General features: G+C 40.6%; 1 protein-coding gene across 3 annotated transcripts in view; it reads left to right on the forward strand.

Moving 5' to 3' along the window:
- The window catches only part of DYM (dymeclin), a 326106-nt gene that overhangs the window by 191303 nt on the left and 110587 nt on the right, over positions 1-24216 (forward strand). For 2 of the 3 annotated variants that reach the window (XM_075932685.2, XM_075932689.2), the window contains exon 14: positions 873-967. In XM_075932685.2, coding sequence (XP_075788800.2) covers positions 873-967 — 95 coding nt within the window. Of the gene's footprint in view, positions 1-872; positions 968-16332; positions 16498-24216 lie in introns of all 3 variants that reach the window. The other variant, XM_075932691.2, reaches the window with a different exon arrangement.

Below are 24216 nucleotides of genomic sequence, written 5' to 3' on the forward strand. Positions count from 1 at the left end.
AATACATGCATATATTAGTCTAGAGCAGGAAGAACAACTTCTTAATGAAGGAAATGATTAAGCATTGCTCCATGTTATAGAGAGGTTAGTTAAACATGATTAGAGAAAGAGCCTGGGAGAGGAGAATCTAATTTTCTCCAAAAGGTGAGTATACAATGAGCAACCGAGTATTACAATAAATTAATCCCTCCAATATGCTTCTTAAAACTTATTCTCTTCCTTTGAGGAGTAGCATAGTCCATGTTTACTTGCCTTTTTCCTGTGAACAGGATCCATAAATACTGCATAAGACATAGAATTGTGGATTCCATAGTTTTGTCAGTGTTATGCAGTTCTCTGAGAGTGCTAGTGTTTAAACATTTTATCTGGAAAGGTGGCAGTTAAAATGGCCTTCAGAAACACCAACTAAATAGGGGCAGAACTTATGAAGTACCATATTAATAATAGTAGTAGACAGTTTTGAATGTTCTGAAATAATTAATATGGAGGTCAAAGAGTATAGGGCAAAAAGGGTTGGGTAAGGCCAGAGAGAATTCAGGCAGAGGAATGGAGAGAAAATAAAACAATATAGATTTTCAGTACCATTTATCCATTATGTTCCTGATCCTATTATGTATCAACTTCTATTTTAAAATATTTATGTACACTGAAATCTGTACAAGAGACCACCCTTATTAGGCAAATTCATATTTGAAGAGACCATTTTAAAAGCAATGTCTAATATACAAAAGTGCATTTCTGCTCCACCTTCATAGAAGACCACCTCTGTTAAGCAACGGATGTTTGTTAGTCCTTTGAGTGGTTTCTTATGACAAGTCTCACTATATATGAAAAGGATAGTTTGATGTGTTTTTCCCCCTTTTTTCCAACAGGACAAATACCTTCATACAAATTGTCTGGCAGCCTTAGCAAATATGTCAGCACAGTTCCGCTCACTTCATCAGTATGCTGCTCAGAGAATCATCAGGTAAATATAAATCTTTTAAAAATATTTAAACTAATTTTCCAACTAAATTCAGAGGGAAAGGGACTTGAATTTTCTATGACTAAATAGATATAAGAGAAATTGGATTTAAATTATACTAGATCAATTTTATTTCCCTTCATGAAGTCTGGGTTAAGTTTTGAGTTAGTGAAAAATATTCTGAATCTTTATCAAAGAAGCAGTTGATTTTTTTTTCTGTTCTCCATAGACCAGCCATAGCAATTGTTTTTAAACAGGAAGATTTTTAAGTCACTTGTTCTGTTATGACAAAAAAGCAGTAGGTGATAGTTCTCTAGAACATTGCTACTTGGACTTTCAACTCAGTATATTTCCACTTGTCCTGAAGACACAGGACTTGATTGTTAATGTGGACAAAACATAGCCATTTGTTTGTGATGTGCTGTTGTGCACTTTTTATAGTTATTTCCTTTTCTGCCTTTTTAAAATGTTCAGGTTCACTCGCCTTACTTGTAACAATTCAGTTGATGTCAGTGCGTGTTCTTAGAGCACCGCTTTCTTAGAATCTTAGATATAGAAGGTGGGAAAAATCAAGTCCCACCAGTTCCAGAGGCCACCATGTAATTGCTGATAATGGTGTGGGATGCGCCCACTTTATTTTAGAATTCATCTACTCACTGATCCAAATGAAATAAAAAAGGTGATGTTACATCCTGTGGAAAAATTGTACAGTGCTTGGCAAATTTAGATTTTATCCCAAAAAGTTCAAAATATCACATATTTCTTTAAGTGTACATATACTTTGTAAAAGTCTAGACTAACAAGTAGTACAGTATTTAAAATAAAAAAAGGACTGGGTTTGTGGGAGCTATTTCTGTGATAGTCCTTCCTGCTTTTTAGGTGCTCACTTCTGTCTATCTCAGGCTATGTCTACGCTACAGGGAACGCGTCTGCTCCTCCGAAATTGCTTTTGGAAAAGCAGACGCACTTTTTCGGCATCCCTGTAAACCCCATTTTATGAGGAAGAAGGGATGTTCAGAAAAAGGCGGTCTTTCTGGACGTTTGGCCCAGTATAGAGGGGCGAAATGTAGGAAAAGCCTCTTCCAAAAAAAGAAGCGGAAAAAGCTATGCAAATTGTGGTTCTCAATTGTGTAGCTTTTTCTGGAAGAACAGTGTAGTATTTACTAGCATAGCCTCACAATCATCTCCCTGCATTTAGCAGCAGGGCTAAAGGTTTAAGTCACACAGGGAAGTGCCAAGACTTGTGATTTCAGCCATCTGGGCTGTCTTGGGATGTCAGCTAACTGTTAAAAATCTCTAGCTGTAGAGATTCCAAAAACTTCCTGAGTCACCTATATACTTAAATGTCTTTATAGTTAGAAAGCTTTTTTCTGCTATCCAACCTGAATCTCCCTTGCATCAGATTAACCTGATCATTTCTTGTTCTACCTTCAGTGGACATCAAGAACAATTGATCACCATCATCCTCTTTACAATGACTCTTCATATATATGAAGACTTCTGCTAAGTTCCCCTTCACTTTTCTCAGAATTAAAATCACCCAATTTTGCTAAACTTTTCCCATAGATCAGTTTTTCTAAACCTTTTATCACTTTTGTTGTACTCCTCTAGAACCTCTCCAATTTGTCCATGCCTAAAGTTGGTGCCCACAACTGGAAATAATACTCCAGCTGAAGCCTCACCAGTGGAAAATAATAGGAGAAAATTACCTCCCAGTATCTTTTGACACTCCTGTTAAAATATCCTAGAATGGTATTAGACTTTTTTTGCAGTTGCATCACGTAGTTGACTTATGTTCAGTTTGTAATCCACTATAATCCCCAAATTCTTTTCAGCAGTACTACTGCCTAGCCAATTATTCTCTATTTTGTTGTTACGTATTTGATTTTGCTTTCTTCAGCACATGTGGTACTTTGCACTTGTCTTCATTGAATTTCATCTTGTTGGTTTCATACCAATTCTTCAGTTTCTCAGGATTGTTCTGAAATCTGATTCTGTCCCCAATATGGCTTGCAATCTCTGTTTTATGTCATCTGCAGATTTTATTAGCATACTCTACACTCCATTATAAAAAGAATCCATGTTGGCTATTGCTTCTTGCTACTGTTTATTGCCGTTATCACGTAAGTCTGGTGGTGTCTAGCACGCTGACTACTAGCCACCTGTGGATATTTGGACGGCTGAGTGTGGCCAGTTGGCTTGAACAATTCGGCTATTTGGCCAGTTGAGTGTAGTTAGTTGGACACCATGGACCTAGGTGCTTAAACATTAATTAATTAATTTCTTCCAGATTCTTTCCAGGAACAGAAGTTAGGCTGACTGGTCTGTAATTCCTCAGGTCCTCTTTACTCTGCATTTCAAGATAGGTACTATGTTTGCACTTGTCCAGTCCTTCGGGACTTCATCCCTCCTCCATGAGTTCTCTAAGAATGTTGTGGACTGTCCCGGGATTGCTTTAGCTAAGTTTTTAAGTATTCCACCAGAGCGGTGGCTTCCACCACAGCCTTCCTGAACAATGTCCCACCAGAAGAGATTTGTAAAGTGGCAATGTGGTCTTCCCACCATACCTTCACAAAACATTACACTTTTACCTCTGCAATTTCCCCAGCAACATCCAGTGGAACAAGTAGTGCTGTCCACAATTTTCGGGGTAGGTGTCCAGACCCGTCTCTACAATACAAACATTGCTTTGTAGTCACCCTGAATGGAGCACCCATGGGGACATCACTTGCAGAAGAAAAGAGAGTTACTCACCCTGTGCTGTAACAGGGATTCTTTGAGAAGTGTGTCCCTGTGGGTGCTCCACTACCCTCCCTCCTTCCTCTTCTTTGGAGCCTCTTTCAGGGCCAGAACCAAAGTAAAGAAGGAATAGGGGCATCGCACAAAGAGATGCTATTGCACATGCGCAGTGCTGCAGGGCACTGTTAGAAAAATCTCCAGTTGCTAGTGCGAGGACCCACAGTGGAACACCCATAGGGACACACATCTCTATGAACTCCCATTACTGCACAGGGTGAGTAACTCTCTTTTCCCAGTACATTCAAAGAACCATTTTGTATTTTCCCTTAGTACTTTTCCAACAGATGTTTGAGTAGCTACAGTCCCCCATTAATACCAGGTTTTGTGTTCTGGGTATTTTAGTTCTAAAAATACCTCATTCACATCCTCCTCCTGATTTCGTCATCTGTAATATACGTCTACAAAGATATCACTCCTGTTTTTTTCAGCTAGAGGGCTTCAACTAGACACACACACACTTGATTATTAATGCAGTCTCCTCCCTTGTTTCCCTGCCTGTACTTCATGCAGAAATTGGGAGGGATGCCCAAGAATAACCTCCTTCACCTTCGTTCACAGAGCACTGTAGTCAATGCTGATATGCTCTGAGTTATAGGTAGTATCGTTAGTTCCCACGTGAATGGGTGAGAAGAATGAATCTTGACAACTATTCTGTAATGTATCGGACATAGGATCCAAGCAGGCAGCATACCACCTAGGACATCATGATAGGTCAGCAGATTGATGCCTCCATTCCCTCAGAAGGGAATTCACAGCCATCAACATCCCATTTCTTCTACTCTTGAGTGTGGAGGAAATGAGATTCCAATCTCAGGGCAGAGGCTCCTTTTCCCCAACCATTAGGGTGCTCCTCTTCTCTTGTTGTCAGTACAGTATATAGGTTCTTGACCTCCGTGGATTGGGACCTGGGTGTGTGCCCAATCCATTGTAGTCTCCTCATCACAAAGTGGCCTGTTCTTCATCCTCTGTACTCTGTATGTCATGATATCATATCACACTTATATCATAAGGGTTAAATATTCTTAGGAGTATTCTGTGAAAAGGAGGGATGAAAGTAATCTGATAGCCACTGTGGTTAAAACTCTGTTTCAGCATCAGTGGACTAGAGCCTTATTTGAACCCGTCAGGATATGAATATGCCTCTGAAGGAACATTAAGAAACTGTGGTACACATAATAAAAAGTGCACTTTATGAAGGCTGCAGGAAAACCTTAAAAAAAGCAGATAATACTTTAAAACTACATATTTTTAATTTTAGGGTATACAGTTTTAAACTAAGAAAGCAATTATCTTAGGCAGAGAACAGAATGCAGACAGTCATAATTCAAGATTCATTAGATGATATGAGAAGTAATTCAGTTTCTATGCAAGCTTTTTCCAAATTGTCTTCTGAGCAAAGACTACCATTTTTTTTTAATTCTGAAGAATGTTTTCCATTAAAGGTTGAGTAAATTTAATATAGTGGACCTACGATCACCATAAAATATAACTTTATAACATCAGAAAATTTACATCACCTTCCTGTGGACATCAGAGATGACAGATTAGTGTTAATACAGGTTAGACCTGTCCATTCACAGCTTGCATGGATTTTACTTTAGTCACTGTACCTTTTAATTTCTGTTTATCATCTCTTACCAATTTAATTAAAGACTGTTACTTCTCAATGTAAAGAATATAGGAAAATATTCAGCTGCTTATGAAACCTGATTTGTCTTGTGAGGTTTGTTCCCTGCTCCTCACACTTTATGCCTGTCATAATTTTTATTGCAGCATTGCAATACAGTGAGTGATATAATCACCGTGTCGAGGGATTATGGAAAGTGTGAGTAGTACAGAGTCAGGATAGGTATGTTTGAGGAAGTAGCAGCTGAAAAGGAAATAAGAGGGCTGTAACATTCTCAAACTATGTTAGTTGGAATCTTAAGAGCTGTAGCTTCCATCCAAAGAAACTTTCTCTGCCTCTAGGAATCTGTACTTCTTATTCTGAACTCAGCTTATCCTAAGGATACTGTCTAGTTAAACATATCATTACTGTGTCTGCTAACTCCATATGCTTATCTCAACTTCTCAAGACTCCAGGGTGCAACAATGGCTTTTAAAATCTCTTGACAGAGTTAAAAGGAAGGTGAAGCTGTAGCTACAGGGGAAAGAAGCTTGAGTGTTGTAGGATTTGACAGGTACCACATGCATCCATTTTTCTGTAAGACTTATGATTCAGCATTTCTTAAGCTAATAATCTACTGTAAACATGGGAAATAACAGCAGGCTTTTGTGTGGTGGAAATGAACAAAGTCTCCAGTGAATGATTAAGCTTGCATTGAGGTCATGTGAGGAGGTCTTACTGATTCTTTAACTTATTTTTGGGTTCACAAGTGGATCTTTCCCCAAACTCAATGTGTATGGTATGACAGAGATGGGAGGATGCTGGAAAAAGGGGCGATGGCTTACGAATAAAAAGCTCTAAAGGCTTGTGAGGTAACAGTTGTAAGGTCCTCTTTTGGAGACCAGTTGGCTTGTACAAATATTTGTTCTCATCACTGAGGATTTTCAAATTCATAGAAACTGCAGTGTTGCACAAAAATGGCAGTGTCTGTATTAATTCCAGCATACTAAGGAAAATGTTAATGCTCTTCATAGCTTGGGAATTATCACAAAAGTATCTAGGTGAAGGATGAAAGTACCATACATTTCAAAAGTAGCATTACAGTAGTAATATTCTTTAAGCTGCCCTGGATACATTCCTTCTAAATAGCTGGTCCATCTGCATGTTTAAACCTTTTTTGTGCTTTGTCTTTAACATTTAACAGGGCAGGACATGGCATAAATACCTCCTCCTGGCTCTTTCATATTTTTCTTTTTATGGGTCATCACTTCCTTATGTCTGTTTCTAATCTACAAATCCTGTTGTTGAGAAAGATAATGTGGACGCTATATAGTGAGAATACTACGTTTCATAAATGTATCACTACTATTTTAGTCTACCAAGAATACCTCACGAACTACCAAATCTCTATCCATTTTCCATATTCCTCTGTAATAAATGCTAATAGTATGGAAATAATACCCATCTGATGAGACTTTTGTTTGTGTTTCATCATTAGTTACATTAGTAAATAAGAATGTAAAAATGGTCATATGGGTCAAAGCAATGGTCCACCTAACCCAGTATCTGCTGTCTAACAATGGCCAATGCCAGATGCTTCAGAGGGAAAGAGTACAACATGGCAATTTTGAGTGATCTGTTAATGCTCCCTCTAAAATTTTCCATCCTTGGGCAGGTTGAATTTTCTTATGTGCAATACCGAGTTGAGGTAGTGTGTGGACATGCACCACTAGTACAAGCAAAAAATCTAGATAAAAATATATATTTTAAACCGTCCATAGGTGTGGAAAAAATATATTAAAAAGGGATAATTAATAAGGGGCAATGCTTACAATGTTTGTTCAATATGAAATCAAATAAAAAGAAATTTAACACTACCCTTGGAATACATGTATTTTCATCCTTTCTAACTCAGGCTAGTAAACACACCAAAATGCATATTATCCACACGCAGCTGAGCTCTAAACAAATCTGGGTCAACTAGAAATAGTCATGCTGTCCTTGCAAATATTAATACAGTATTTACTGACACTGGAAAATTGAGTAAAAGACATTCACTCAGGCTTATAGGATCCATGCTATACAAATACAAGTGAAACAGACCCGTAAAAAGAGAAAAGTCTCCTGGTTTGAAACTTTCACCTTGTGTGTGTCACCAGCTCAAAAAGTAGAAGTCCCAGAGCAAATTAATGTGTGGCTTCAGGGTTTGTAGACAGATGCATGTTTCAAAGAGGTTGCACATAAGCTTTCATCCTGCAAAACAACTAGCATCACACCTAGTACTTGGTACTTCTGACTCATAAGAGCCAGAATGCTACCAGATAACAAAGATCTGGCTTTAATGCAATACAATTAATTACTAATATAAGATTTGAAAAAATCATTATGATCAGAGTTTTAGATATCTACAGCATCCAAAAACAATTCTGTTAAAAGAATCTTTTTCTTTCTTACCTTAAGCCATTAACGCCTATGTAAACTTTGTTTGAAATACTATCATGCAAATGTCCTGGCACTTTCCCTCCATGCAGCCTGCTTCCCCCCTTCTCCAATCCAGACAGAGGGGGTCTCACTCTCCCATATGAACTGCAGCAAGTAAGTCAGGACACCCCAAACTCCCCCCACTTCCACCTCACTGAATAGATGCCAGCACCCACACACCCTCTCTTTCCTTTCCCTTCCTCTGTGCAGTCTGTCCCCTCTACCCCCAGCCCAGCTGGGGGCTGGGATGAAATCCTGCTTCAGTTTTGCAGGCACCATCAGCCTAGCTAGGTGTCAGGGCAGGACATGGCACAAAAAAGTCTCTCCATCCCCACCTCGCCCTAATGCCAATACTCACCCACCCACATATTCCTTTCTCCTCCTCCTCTCCCCAAACTCCCCTACCCTGCAAGTCCCCTTCAGCCACTTACTCCTTCCTTCCCACATCTCTCCTCTCTACCTGCTCTTTGATCTCCTCAGCTTGTAGTAGGCAGATGCTGCTGCTGCTGCTCAGAGAGAGGATCCCCTTCCACCAGCCTACTAGCTGAACTCCCTGTGTGGAGGCTCTGAGCCTCTGGGTGGGGTTCATTAAACATCTGGTTGGCCACACGGCTTACAGGAAACTTTGGTGTCTGGTGTCATCCGGTCCCAACTTTTGGCAGCAGGAGCTGTAAAGGCACTCAGAGCGTGGAATTGTATCCACAACCATCTTGGTTAATAGCTATCTTCCAGGAACTTTGCTGATTTTTCGTTTGAATTCAGTTATGCTTTTGGCCCATCACAGCATTCCTTTGATTGTGCTTCGTATAAAGAAGTACTTCCTTTTGTTTTTTTAAACCTATTGTCTATAGATTCAGGAGCCGCAAGTGGCTCTTTAATGTGTCGCCTGTGGCTCTTTGCAACATATGATATTAAAACACTGTGATTTAATTATTAACCAATCTAAGTTATTAACCAATAAGAATGCTTTCATTGTTAGCCAATTAAGTTATCAACTTGCACTACATTAACAACTTACTTATTGTGAGAAACTCTACTGTATATTTGAAGAGTTTCTGTTTGTTCAAGGCCTCCTCCTAAATGGTAAGAGCTAGGACCACAACATTCTGTGTACAGCTTTCTGTTATCATAACTGAAAGCAAAGTGAGGATTTGGTTGTTCCAGGAAAATGGGATGTGTCTGGAATGGAATTGCTTCTCATAAAACCAGAAGAGACAAAATCACAAGGCAGGTGAAAGAGGCTGGTTGAGAGTGTTCCTTAGCCCTCCCAGCCTCAGACGCCCTTTAGGAAGGATGGGGGAGGGGGGGAACTGACGTTCCTCCTTTCCACATACACACCCTGCAGATTCATCTGGGGACATTGCAGGCTGTTCCCCTTCATCAGAAAGCGAGGGGAAAGGGCATAGTTTGCTGCTCACACTGACTGAAGAGTGCAGGGGGCAAAGGAGTTGTGCACTTTGCTATCAGTCCCTGACAGGGACAGCAAAATGCAGGACAATGTAGCACTTTAAAAACTAACAAGATGGTTTATTAGATGATGAGCTTTCGTGGGCCAGACCCACTTCCTCAGATCAAATAGTGGAAGAAAGTATATACCAAAGGATACAATTAAAAAAATGAACAAATATGAAAAGGACAAATCACATTGCAGAACAGAAGGGGGATGCGGGGGGGGGGGGGGGAGGAAGGAAGGTAAGTGTCTGTGAATTGATGATATTAAAGGTAGGGAGAGTGGGATGTTTGTGAGTTAATGGTATTACAGGTGATAATTGGGGAAACTGTCTTGGTAATGGGTGAGATAGTTCAAATTCTTGTTAAGTCCTTGTTGGCAAGTGTCGAATTTTAACATGAATGACAGTTCAGAGGATTCCCTTTCAAGTACAGATGTAAAAGGTCTTTGTAGCAGAATGCAGGTGGCTAAGTCATTTAGAGAGTGTCCTTTCTGGTTAAAGTGGCAAGAAACTGTTTTCTCTTTGTGATCTTGTCTGATATCTGTTTTGTGGGCATTAATCCTTTGGCGAAGTGTCTGAGATGTTTGTCCAATGTACATAGCAGACGGACACTTTCGGCACATGATAGCATAGATTATATTTCTGGATGCGCAGGAATATGTGTTCTTGATCTTATAACTCACTTGGTTAGGTCCAATAATGGTATCAGCAGAATGAATATGTGGACAAAGCTGGCAACGGGGTTTGTTGCAAGGGAAGGTACCAGGGTTGGTATTAGTGTGGTATGTCCTGTGGTGGTTGGTAAGAATCATCTTGAGGTTAGGTGGTTGTCTATAGGAGACTATGGGTCTGTCTCCCAGAGCCTCTTTGAGTATGGTATCCTGTTCCAATATAGGCTGTAGTTTATTGATAATGTGTTGGACAGGTTTAAGTTGGGGGTTGTAGGTGATGACAAGTGGTGTTCTATTGTTGGTTTTCTTGGGTCTGTCTTGAAGTAGATGGTTTCTAGGTATTCGTCTGGCTCTTTCAATTTGCTTTTTTATTTCTCTGGGTGGGTAGTTGAGATTTATAAATGCTTGGTAGAGATCCTGAAGCTTCTGGTCTCTGTCAGTGGGGTTAGAGCAGATGCGGTTGTATCGAAGGGCTTGGCTATAGACGATGGATCGTGTGGTGTGTTCTGGATGGGAGCTGGATGCATGTAGGTAACTGTATGAGTCGGTGGGTTTTCTGTAGAGAGTGGTGTCTAATTTTCCATTGTTGATTTGTACGGTGGTGTCCAGGAAGTGGATCTCTCGTGTAGAATGGTCCAGGCTGAGGTTGATGGTGGGGTGTAGGTTGTTGAAATCTCTGTGGAATATCTCCAGTGTTTCTTGGCCATGCGTCCAGATCAGGGACAGGAAGGGTAAGAGCAAGCAGCCCTGGTTTGGCTCTTGGGTGGGGGTGGCCTTCTGCTCCACCCCACCCCCACACACACACTTACTCATTCCCCCTCCCAGAGCCCCTTTTCACCCCCCTAACCCTCATTCATGCACCCCTTCCCCAACTTCACCCCTGTGTCCTTATCTCCTCCTTAAGGGCCCAAGCAACACTGGTAAATGTGCTAGTAATATATATTTTATTTTATGTAAAGTATCAGAGGGGTAGCCGTGTTAGTCTGAATCTGCAAAAGCGACGAGGAGTCCTGTGGCACCTTATAGACTAACTGAAGTGTAGGAGCATAAGTTTTTGTGGGCAAAGACCCATTTCGTCAGATGCATGTGGCACCTTATAGATTAAGTGGGTCTTTGCCCACAAAAGCTTATGCTCCTACACTTCAGTTAGTCTATAAGGTGCCACAGGACTCCTCGTCGCTTTTGCAGATTCAGACTAACACGGCTACCCCTCTGATACTTTACATAAAATAAAATATATATTACTAGCACATTTACCAGTGTTGCTTTTATGTAAAGTGTGTCATACTGTTTAAATATGAATATATAATACTATAACCAGCTACTGCTGTGGCTCTTTCGAATAATATTGACCACTAATTTTGGCTCCTGACCCACTGAGATCTGAGTATCCCTGGCCATTTACATTCATTTAGTAGGATCTGCAGTGACAAACATGGTATTTCTTCAAGGGTGTGGGAACTTATGCTCAGTAGGACAAGTCATTTATTTTCTTTTTCTTTAGAATTTAAATAATATTTTGCAGTGTGATAAGTCTTTTCCTTCCAGGACTTCACAGTGCTTTCCAGTGATTAATTTAGTAAGCCTCACTTCACCCCATATGCCATATAAAAATAAATAGCTCAGAGAAGTGCTCTTCCATAGAGTATGTAAGCTGTTTAGCAACGTACAGGGAAATTACCTGATAATTTAGGGTCAGAAGTGAAGAACAATCCAGTATTCTCTTGAAATTGTAGGAAAGATGTATATAAATAGAATATAACTATCATAGTTTTGCCAGTAAACTAGGAATAGTGCTCTCATTTGAAAAAACAAAAACTATGAGAAATACCATGGAATCTTTTCATCATTCACAAATGGCCAGAGCCTTTATTTTACTTCTCATCCAAAAGAGCATTTCCAGTGGTGCCTCCTAGCTTCATGCTGAGGTACTTGTTTGATATTGATTCCAAAGGAACAGTTACTGCCTTACGAATTCCCAACGCCAATTTTTGCCTTATGTGAATTGCTTAACGTATGAGATTGAGGAGGCAAGAGTAGGAGAAAAGAGCCCTATAACCAGGTAAGCACCAAACATTTATAGCATTCTCAGTGCTTAGACCCAACTGCCAATATGTATTAGGTGCAAGATTTAATGGTAGTATATGTAAATGAGCATTTTAGTCAGAAATTTTATTTACTGTACATTCCTATTTGCAAGATGACATATACAACTTTGAGCCGTCTTGATGTTATGCCAACTTCAGTGGCAGGAGGTAGGTGTTTACAGCTTTTATATAAGCACAGTAACCAGTATGTGAATTGATATATATTAACCAGGGGAAAAAATGACTGTTTTGCATTTGTGTGTAACATTAAACTTGAGCCCATTCCAATGAGATTATTTGTTTCCATGGTAACAAAAATACTTTATTTTGGTAAAGGGAGAACAAGACAACCCTGAAAAACAGTCTGAGAGAGCTCTATTACACTGTAACTTTAAAAACGAGTAGTCCTGTGGCACCTTAGGCTATGCCTACACAGCAGTGTTATTCTGAAATAACAAAAAGTGTGTCTACACTGCAAGCCATTATTTCGAAATAATAGTGAGCTGGAGGACGACTCATTCTCAACTTCTGTAACCTTCATTTTATGAGGAGTAAGGGAAGTTGAAAGAAGAGAGTTCTTTCTTCGACTTCCTGCTGTGTAGACAGTGCCAAAAACTGAACTAAGCTGTTTCAACTTAAGCTATGCAATTGTCAAAGCTCAAGTTGCGTAGCTTAATTCAACTTTTGCCCCCTCTCTTTATAGAACAGTAAACCTTTGAAATGTATTCTTAGATAAAGTAATACCAGTTTTTAAATAAGGCTTCAGAGGTGATCTTGGCAATTACAGGCCAGTAAGCCTAACTTCAGTACCAGGCTGAAATTATAGTAAAGAACAGAATTAGCGTACACAGCTAAACATGATATGTTGTGTAAGAGTCAACACTGCTTTTGTAAAGGCAAGTCATGTGTCACCAATCTATCAAAATTATTTGAGAGAGTCAACTAACATGAGGATGGGGTGATCTAGTGGATATACTATACCAGGACTTTGAAAAACCCTTTGATAAGATCCCTCACTAGAGGCTTTAAAGCAAAGTAAGCAGTTGTGATAAGAAGGAATGATCATTAACTAGTTAAAATAGGAAACAAAGGGAACGAATAAATGTTCAACTTTCATACTGGAGAGTTAAATACAGGGGATCCCCCAAAGATCTGTAGTGGGACCAGTGCTGTTAAACATTCACAGATGATCTGGAAAAGGAAGTAAATATCGAGATGGTAATGTTTGCAGATGGTACAAAATTATTGAAAATAGTTAAGTCCAAAGTAGACTGCCAAGAGCTACAAAGGGCTCTCTCAAACCTAGGTGATTGGGCAACAAATGGCAGATAAAATTAAATATTCATAATTGTAAAGTAATGCATATTGGGAAATATCCCAGCTATACAAAATGATGTACTCTAAATTAGCTGCTACCACTCAAGAAAGATCTTGGAGTCATCATGGATAGTCCTTTGAAAACATCTGCTCAGTGTCCAGCACCAGTCAGAAAAACTAACAATGTTAGGAATCATTAGGAATAGGATAGATCATAAGGTAATAAATATCACAGTGCCTCTATATAAATCCATGGTACTCCCACACCTTAACTACTGTGTGCAGATCACACCATCTCAAAAAAGATATACAGATTGAACTTCATCCTTGGGATCCTGACCAGAGCAGAACCAGAGAATTTGCCAAACCAGAGGAGGTCAATATTGTTTAGCAGCATTGCCAACACTTCCTGGGCTTGTAGAAGACATTTAGAGGTAAATCAAAGCTTTTTTTTTTTTGCTTTTCACTGATTTTTCTGTGGGTCAGTGGCCCGTGCCCCAAAAAAGATTCTCCACCCCTGTCTTGGAGCCATAAATATGGAGATAGCAAAGTAGTGCAGGCCACAGAGAATCCCACAACCATCTATTATTTATCTATCATATCATAGTAGCCTAATGTCTGAGAGTCTGTAACGCTGAAATGTTGGCTGTTCCCTCTGGGCGATGCTGTTGCCCAAAATGCTGGCTGTTCCCTCTGGGTGGCCCGTGCTGCATGGGGAGTGCAGGGCCCAAACGGCCGCGTGCGCCGCTTGCTCCCCCGCGGCTGGCCGGCTGAGCGGCGCAGAAGTCAGCTGAGCACCATGGCGGGAGGCGAAGGGGGGCGGAGCGGTGACTTACATGGCCAGGGGGTGGAGCCTGGACGAGCGTGCATCCCCGACGGAGACAGAGGAGAGAGGAGGCGGAGGAGAGCAGAGAGAGAATGAGAGGCAGCAGAGGGAGAAGAGAAAGAGAGAGATGGAGAGAGAGGCAGGAGGCGGAGGAGAGCTGAGAGAGTGTGTGGGGGAAGCAGTAGGAGAGCGAAAGAGAGAGAAAGACAGAGCAAGAGACCGGAGGTTCAGGAGAGAAGAGAGAGATAGAAAGGGAATAGGACGTGGAGGAGAGACCTGGAAATCCTGTCTGATGATGGGCTATTGGCTAGTGTATTAATAATGCCCAGGGGTCTCAATCAGAACTGAGGCTCTGTTCTGCCAGAAACTATACAAACATACAAAGACATAGCCCTTATCTTAAAGTACTTATAATCTAAACTGCAGTGTGGTTTGGGGTGGGAGGTTGTATATTGATAGTATGCCTTGTCTTCAGGGTTAACTTGGGTTCTCTCTTTGGTGTTGTCTCTTAACTCCTCTCCCCCCTGCCTCCCCAACCTTTCCTGAATTTGGTGTTTCTTTGAACCCAAGCTAGCCAGACCAGATGGGGATATAGGCTAGAGTTCCAGTACTGCTTTCTCTTGAGCTAGTAATCCCACACACTTTTAGTATTCAGGCTAAATCACTTAAGTGCTAATAATCCTGTAGTCTAGTACATGCCCACAATCCCTTTGTACACTCAGACACAGACAAGTTCGGTCTGAATACACTAGGAAGGCAACATAGAACATCTCTGCTTTCTAGAGGAGATATTGCCCCAGGAGTCCTAGAAACACACACTGGTGAGTGCAGCACCAGAGAGAGCACAGCAACTTGTGCACAGTTTTGATTTATGGTTGCTTACATGTGGGCTAGGCTAGCACATGTGATTGGCACATGAGGCAGAGCAGATAGATTAAATTTGCAATGAAGACACATCTTGAGTTGTTCTGTATTGGTTCTTGCTCCTCCTGTGAACCGCAACATATATGCAATGAATAGATGGCCTGGCTACATGCCCATAAAGTGCCAGATTGATTGTAAACCATTTGAGGTAGAGACCATGATACATGATAGTGTGATAGCAGTACAGTATATTATAGATTAACTTCTACTGATCAGCTTATCCTCCACAGGGTGGCCAATAGACTTCACTGGGCCCTGGACAAGATGCAGGGGGGGGGGCATCTCTGGGGCCCTGGAAGGGGAAGGGTTCAGGGTAGCCTCCCTCAGCCAGCCCTTCAGAGCTGCCCAGGACCGCTGCTGTTGCTGTTATAGCAGCAGTGGCAGCTGGGAACCCTGGGCCCTCTTAAAGTACCAGGCCCCGACACAGTTGCCCCTTTTGGTTGCCCCCTCACAGTTCGCTGGCCTGGTCCTCTTAATACATTCATGAGTGCAAGGATATTGTGAAGTAGCATTAACACAGGCTATATGAAATTTGACTCGAGTGATCAACATATTTTCTGGGTTTCTGTCCACATTGTATTAACACTAAAGCCAAATATCTCCGAGTGATTTTCCCACAACCCTCCGCCATCTGCCAACTTTAAGACAAGTGTATATTTCATAAAAATAATTTCAAGAGGTTTCTCATGGAAGGACTGACCAATGCTGTTTTTAATAACTGATAGGCTGTCTCCACTGCTGGGATTCTAGGATGCATGAGTATTTCAAGGTAATGACTCAGTAATTCTACATGACTTTTTCACTCCTCTGGGGTAAGATGTGTTTTTCCATGAAGCTAGTTAAATTCCGTTGAATATTCTTTTTTTTTTTTTTCTGGTAACATTGTAAACCAAGTCCAGGCTCATGAGTTCATATCTTCAAGCCAAGTTAAAAGTCAGCTAAAAATTTCTTTATATTTTTTATTATTTTTTTTTTGTTTACAAGCTCCAAACTTGGCAAACTCTGTTTGCTTTAGTAATAGACCCAGCACATGGATTATCAGTTCTTTCTGTCTTTCTAATTTTTGTTTTAGTTTGAACTGCTGCTTTGCTCTGTTTGGCATCTTCTGCTGTCAGCACAAAAACCTCTTTGGGAATAAAACATTAATTGGCTTTCTTAAAAGAAAATTCCTCTTTCTGTTTTTCTCCCTTTACCCTTGTCTTTCAGTTATACCTGCCGCCACTTGCGGAGATATGTATATGTCTTGGACAAACTGTATTTCCCTCACTCTCACTGTTCCACGCTGCAGCATTGCTTCTCGACCCTCAGTGACAATGGAGAGGAACTCTTGTCTTTAACTTGTTCTCACATTCTCAGATCCTATGCTTCCAGGTTATTAACCTCTGCTCTGCATTTATTGCATGCTGCATGCTGTGTGTGACTGATCTTTGCATGCTTAAGTGAACAGATGTAAAACATTAAATGGGCAATGGGGTTGTTTGTATATTTAATAACCTAAAACTAATGGCATCCTTGATATACTTTATAACAAGTGTGGTATTAATGGAGGGCCTAACATTAGGTTGTATAGTGCATATCTCCATAAGTTGAGCATAACGTTCCATAATTTGTGTGTAGGCTTTGGAAGCTTTAGATCTTTACGTGAGATGTACTTTATTTTAATATCTTTCCAAAAGTGCCTTAATATTTCAAATATAAGGCCAATCAGCTGAAATGCACAGATACTGCATAATTATGTAATTGCTTTGGACTGCAGAGCTAGTTTAAAGATGCATCTCTCTTAAACACAAGCCTGAGTCCAGTTGTTGCAGTTATTCTGTACAACAATGTTGATTTAGGGAATGGAGATAGAGCCTTCTCTCTTTTCTTGAACTTTACTTCATTTCATTTTCATGATTGCTTATACCAGAGAGCTGCTGTTTTTGACACATTTTTGTAGACTAGATACATTTTGTAGACACATTTTGACATAACGGGGAGAATAATGAATAGCCATTAACCCCAAATAACAATAGAAAGTCAACATCTTTAGTCCAGAATCATTAGATCATACACAAAAACAGTAAAATAGAAAGAAATATTTGTAAAACTCTAATAGGAAGAATAAATGAAAGATTTTTTAGAAATAAAAATAGTTATACAGTACCCATACTGCTTTCTTGACTAGTTAGATAATTTAATATATTATCTAAGATGGTAAAAGTTTTAGGAAAACAAAGAAAAATTACATGACAAAATTGACCAGAATATGGAAAGAATCCAGAATGGAAATGCAGTTTCCCAGCAAAGCAAGTGTACAATAGCAACAGACCACACAGTTAACATAAATTAAACCATCTTGTTTATCAAGGAAAGAAGAAATTGTGGCATGCAAGTTAAAATAGCTCTGTTTGTATGAATTTTATAGTAGTCCATAATGATGGGGAATTATTTCAAAGAATCCTAACAAGAGATGAATATCTAGCTATCCCAAAAGCAAGAAGAGAAAACAATTGTTTTTTATACCTTAAAGAATGCACAGACATTGCTTAAAAGTAATAGTAATAATAATGAAGAAAAATTCCTGGGCTAAATGTTATGCTTTGCTAAGGGTTGAAATCCTGTACACATGATAACATAGTTTAATATGGAACATGGAATAATTTTATATGTTACTTAAATATCTGTTTTATTACTAAAGGACATGTTTTGGATTGAGGCCCCTAATTGTAGTTTATTAATTAAAAATACTAATTAATCTGCCAAACTCTAGAAAATCATTTAGTTGAACTAGTATTAAACTAGAATAGCTGAACACAATAACTTGTGCCCCTTCTGTGTTATATTTAGAATGTCTTGAACAGCTGTTACATCCAAATTGGATACTTTTGGTGCTCCTGCAGGTAACATCTTTGGCTGGAGGCATGCATCAAGTAGGCTGGTGCTGTGCAAGCTCCTTCTCAAAGATTTCCAAAGAATTTCAGTCCTTGTTTTCGTTTTGTTTTTTGTTCCCTGCTCTTCTAAGACTATGCCAATTTTCATGTTGGTTTTACAATATGAACAAATACTTACATCTCCAGACTTGTTTGTGTTAAGTAACTCAATCAGTGATTGGAACCCAGGTTTCTAGAGTGAAAGAAGAGTAAAGCTAAGAATGAACCAAATCTCCATAAACACATAAGGATGAAAAGTCTTGAATAACTCTCGGGATTTTTGAAGTATCACATAGCTAACTGTTTAGTTTAAAATTTTCCAGTCTTAAATTTATATTTTCGTGGTTCTCACCAGTAGCAGCACTGGAATCAGTTCTTGACAGTGCGTCTGTCCTTGCTTATGCATGTGTACATCATCATGATGCTAGCACTAATACTGAGATACTTTTCATGCCTGTTTATAGTAGCTCTGCCAGATGGTTACAACTTGGAAGTAGCCAGGTAGGAGTAAGAGATTACTGCAGGAGAGGATTAGGCAGAGTGGTGGGCAGTTCTTTCCTTAACACAAAGAGTGTTTGTTTGTAGGGTTTTGGGTATATAAGCTAAGCTTTAGTTTTAAATTAAATGTACCAAACCACTAAAAAATAAACTATTTATTCTACTTGAAGATAGAATTTCTCATCTCTAACCTCAAACTTCTATTGCAAACATTTAATATCTCGCAGCTATTTCCAAGACTAGTGCCACAAAGATGGGGGGGTAGGAAGATTAGTTGGTCTAGTGCTGGCAGTTAGTGACACACACATCCAATGGAAAGTGCTCTGATTACAGTAGTGCGGGTCAATAGAAGAACCTGTACAGAATAGAAAGACCCTTTCAATAAGCATTCAGCACCACGGTAAAGCTCTTCTCAAATGGTGCAATCCAAATGATCCAACACTGAGTGCTGGGATCATGAGCAGAATCAGTGGTACTTTCGAGTAACTACACTTATGTTGGAAAGGACAAGAAATCTTGCATTTTCTTTATAAAAGGCGTACATTTTTTTCCTACAAAACATACGTTCTTGAAAATAAATACAAAAAGTGACAACAGCGCCATACTTGCAATAATTTTATAACAACATATCAGTGTACAGGTTGAACTTCTCTCAAACGGGACTCTCTGGTTTGGCAACATTTGTGGTGCGACAATACCATGGATGTAGCTGGACCAGAGAGACCCAGTGGATGGCCAGAGGCAGGAGTCTTGCGGGGGGCTGGGAACCCAGCCAGGATAGCTGCAGCTAGGCCAGCAGCTGGGAGCCCTGCCACAGGAGTCCATCAAAGCTAGAGGCAGGGTGGCCGGAATGTCAGCAGGCTCCGGCAGGCAGCGGGCTGCTACATTGGGCCAGGAGTCCTGATGGTGAAACTGGGGGCTGCTGCAGCAGTGCTGGTGGGGCCACTGCTGCCTCAGTAGGGCTGGTAGGGACAGGAACCGTGGTGGCTGAGCAGTGGTTTGCTGCAGGGAGCGGGGAGGCAGGAGTCCTGGCAGCGGGACTGTGGGCTGGCAGGCCTGGTATTGCCACAGGACATCTGCTGGTAGGGCCAATACTGCTGCGGCAGGGATGGAAGCACCTGCAGCGGGTCAGTAGTTTTCTGCAGTGGAGCTGGGAGCCCCAGGGGGACTGTGTACTGCCGTGAGAGGGCAGTGGGGACTGGTGGCAGGTGGGGAGGTGGCTGGGAGGCCAAGCCAGGAGTTGAGCCGTGCTAGTGGGGACCAGTGGTGGGGGGCCAGCAATGACTGACCCTGATCCAGCAAAATCCCTCCTTCGGGACCACCCATGTCCCGAGAGTGCCAGACCCAGGAGGTCCAACCTGTACTAGTATGTGTAGTGGAAGGAAACAACCTTGATACTGGAATCTTGTAAATAGTATGTGCATTTTTATAAACTGTAGGCTAACTTAACATTACTTTTTTATTAAATGTGACTTGTATACCAGTTTAGAAAAATCAGTGTATATCAGCCAAAAGTTTTGAGATTTTGGTTTTTGTTTTTAAACAAAGATAAGACAAAATAAGGTTGTTTAAATACAGAAATATTTCAAGTAGAAGACACTGCTCATGAAAAAATTCAACTGACTTTTTTTGGTGCTTTTTCTTTTTTATATGGATAACTAGCAGATTTACCTGGCATTGCTGGGGGGTTAGGGGATGGTGGTGTAGAGTCAGGGAAAGGGCTTGAGAATGTGGGTGGGAGTGCAAGAATTCATTATCAATAACTTTCTCCTGTGGTCAGCTTCTATCTTAAAGTTTGCAAATATTATGTATTTCTTATCCAAAAATCAGAAGTGAGGATGGAAAGCAATGAATTACAATGGTTCACCAATCCATTGCCTAGCAAAATTTCATGGTAGTACACTTCCTACTGTATTACAGCAGCGTGCTCCTCACTCCAACAAAACTCCCACTAAAGTATATGGGACTTTCCCTGAATAAGGACAATATGATCAGTCACCAAAAAACTGTATAAATAGCGTGTCAGTCTTCTGAAACTGTTTATCTATCTGTTCCTGTGAGGTGTTGCTTCCCTCCATAGTACCACATAGCATCAGGCATTTTATGTGCACATGTACTGTGAGCAGTGATTGCATTTTAATTTTTGAAATTGGAGGAGAGAATATTCATCACAGAAAAAGGAGATGGAGAAGGAAGGGCATTAAGGAACTTTTAGGAATGACAAAGTTAAGAAAAATTAACACAGTTCATGCCTATGGAAGTTGAATTTAATTTTTTTTTCAAAATGTACTTTAGCTGGTGTCTTTTGAACACTATTTTCGCATTTTGAGACTGAAAAGCTTTGGTGACCTCTTGTTTTATGGCTCTGTAAACATGTTTATATCACACTTTCTGAACAACAAGCACTAGTTCAAAGTAATGGGTTTGTAAAAGAAGGAAAGGGGGGATGGAGGTATTTGGTGGTTATCGCTTGTATTGTCTGACCACTATCAGCCTGTGGCAACTGTTCTCAAGGCATTTAAAAAGGGAATGCAGTTTACATCCTTTCTTACTATTAACATATTCTCTTTCTCCCCCCCCCCCCACCCTCCGCCATTACTGCACAGCCAAGGCTCCCTCAGCAGCGGAACTGGGGATGGGAGAGGAGCTGGTGGGGAGGAGGACAGGACTGGGCAGGAGGTAGAGCCAGGGGGTCAGAGTTTAACTATAGTTGATGGCAAGTTTTGTATATTATCTATTATTAGAAAAACAGCTAGAGCTTGGATAGATGCTGTTAAATGCAAGTATAAATCCAGTTACTGTTCTTCTGAAAGCTGTTCTCCCACATGTATGGTAGGTAGTTTACATATGCACGTTCTAGTATTCAGAGTAGTTTGAAGTAGAAATTAGTCCATACTATTTTTGCACCATTATAGTATTTGTATAAATGTTGCTGCCTGCTGTATAAATAAATGTCTGAGTATAAGACACATTAGCATGGACTAAAAACAAGTATTTTCATGTATTCTCTGGGCAAAGACTTTCCATCCCATTGAGAATGGTATGGAGACCCATGATTGATGGGTTCATCTATAGTGCCATGTGTTCCCCCAGAGCAATGGGATTAGCATTCCCCAAGCACTTAGAGTGCTGCAGTATACTTTGTATCTGAGGTGTAGCAGCTTCCATAGGTGTTAGTGGGGACACAGTGTAATCTGGGGAACAGAAATTTCCTTTTTAATTTATAGATGGAGTAACTTCAGGTACAGAATTTAGTAGTAAAGTAGGCATTTGTTTATTTGGGGTTATTTTTGTTTGTTTTATGCATAAGGAAATATTAAAATGTTGAAATTAAATGGGACAGCACAAAGAGCAAACACTGCTTCCTCTGTGTAAATGAGGTTAATTTCCACACAAACTAAAGACAATGTAAATGTAATTATTGTGCTCTTTAGGGTCTGAGACTTTTTAAAAAAAGAATGCTCTGGTGATTTACAGATGTAAAAAACTTGCACAACTGCAAGTAGGTAAGAAAGAATCACAAGACTGAACAAATTTGTATTTGTTTTCCCAGGAATCTTGAAGTTTGTGTGTAATTGTTCCTTTTACTGACTTGTTACATTATACTTATTCCCATGAACTACAACAAATACAATGAATAATTTGTTGCAGAGATAGTATATACAACTATCTGTAACTGTTCTTCTACTAGAAATGTAATCTAAATTTAAAATATTTCATGTATTGTAAAATCAACTCCTTCCTTGAACAGCATATCCATGAATGGATGTTTGCTTGTATAGCATTTGTAAATCTTGAGGTTGATGAAATCTATAAAGAAAAGGTCCTTTAAAAAAATTAGTCTCTGGCTACACTAGAAATACAACCACCATAAAGATTTTGGATACACCATAATCTGACCTAGCTGCTGTTATAAAATAAGGTTAAGGTTCATTTTATGCCAAAAGACTGAAATCTTGTTTTAACCTGGCTACAGGAGCAGTGTTGTAGTAAAGTTCTTTGACATGGTTGTGTTTGTAATATGGACAGTAGTTATCTGCTGAAATTACCTTGTCCTCTTATTTTTGGGCTGAGTAAATAGAGGTTATTATTTCACTCTTCTGATTAAGAGGTACAATAGAATCATATAATACTAGAACTGGAACTGGAGAGTCAAGTCCAGTCCCCTGCACTCATGGCAGAACCAAGCACCATCTAGATCAGGGGTGGGCAATAATTTTTGATGAGAGGGGCACTCCATGATTTTGGAAAGTAGCCAACGGCCGCAGTTTTCTGTGGAGGAGGTGCAGGGTCTATGATGGTGCAGAAGGGTGCACAGGGTAAGAGATTGAGGTAAAGGAGATGGTGTGAGATCTGAGAGGGAGTTTGAGTGAATGAGGGGTTGTGACCTGGGGCAAGGGATTGGGGTGCAAAGTCTTGGAGGGGGGTATGGGTGGAGGAGAGGGGTGTAGGAGAAAGTACAGTGTCTGGGAGGGAGTAGTAACCTAGGACAGGAGGGTGCAAAGGGTTTGGATGGTGAGCTGGGGGAGGGAATTGGGGTACAGGAGGGGTTTGGGTGCTAGAGGCAGGCTCTAGGAGGGAGGTACTTACCTAAGCATCTCCCAGCCAGCAGCCCTGCAACAGCCCCAAAGCAGGTTGGACTCCCTGTCTGCTGCAGCCCCAGATGGCTTAAAACTGCAGTCTGCTTCCTTCATGTGGCTCTCAGCTCCAGGAGAGGGAAGAGCTTCTATTGGCTGGTTGTATCCAGCCAATAGGCACTAAGAGATTGGCTGGGATCAGTTTCTATTGGCTGGTTGTTTCTGGCCAATAGGAGCTGAGGATTGGTTTGGGAGTGGGGAGACCACACAAATCCTCCCCTTCCCTCCAGAGCCTAGAGGCACACGGAGCAGCCCTGCATTTGAAACAGCGGCTGCTGTGTACCTAGGGTCCTGGCAATGGGGTCTGCAAGCTGGATCCAGTGGCTTTTCAGACTGGATCCAACCCGCGATATGTATCTTTCTCACCTCTGATCTAGATCACCCCTGACATGTGTCTGTCAAACCTGCTCTTCAAAATCTCCAGTGATGGAGAGTCCACAACCTCCCTAGGTAACTTGGTCCAGTAGTTAACCACTAAGACAGGAAATTTTTCCTAATGTCTAATCTAAGCCACCCTTGCTGCTTGTCCTGTCATCAGAGGTTCAGAAGAAATTTTTGTCTCCCTTCTCCTTGTAAGTGTCTTTTGGGTACTTGAAACTTGTAATGTCCCCTCTGTCTTGTCTTTTCTAAACTAAACAAACCTAATTCCTCGAGAGATGCCTCTATGGGTGCTCCACTGTAGATATCAGTGCACCCCTGCTCCATCTATCGGAGGTTTTTAAAGCAGTATCCTTGTGACCTGTGCAGGCATAGTGCCTGACTCATGTGTCTTCAGTGCCCTGACATCACACATGTGCATCCTCCTCTTAGTTCCTTCTCTACTATCCCTTTCTGGAAACTTTTAGGTAAGTAGTAGTTTTCCATTGCCTAGATAAGTTTGTTACCCCAGTTGGCCCTTCCTCCCTCCTACCTCTTCTCTCCCAAGAAAAAAACAAAACAAAATATGAAGGCTTCGCCTCAAAAATTTTTTCCTTTCCCCAGTTTTTTCTTATACAGGCAGTCCCTGGGTTACGTACAAGATAGGGACTGTAGGTTTGTTCTTA

Source organism: Pelodiscus sinensis, chromosome 6 (assembly GCF_052426305.1).
Source record: "Pelodiscus sinensis isolate ZL-2025 chromosome 6, ASM5242630v1, whole genome shotgun sequence".
NCBI lineage: Eukaryota > Metazoa > Chordata > Testudines > Trionychidae > Pelodiscus > Pelodiscus sinensis.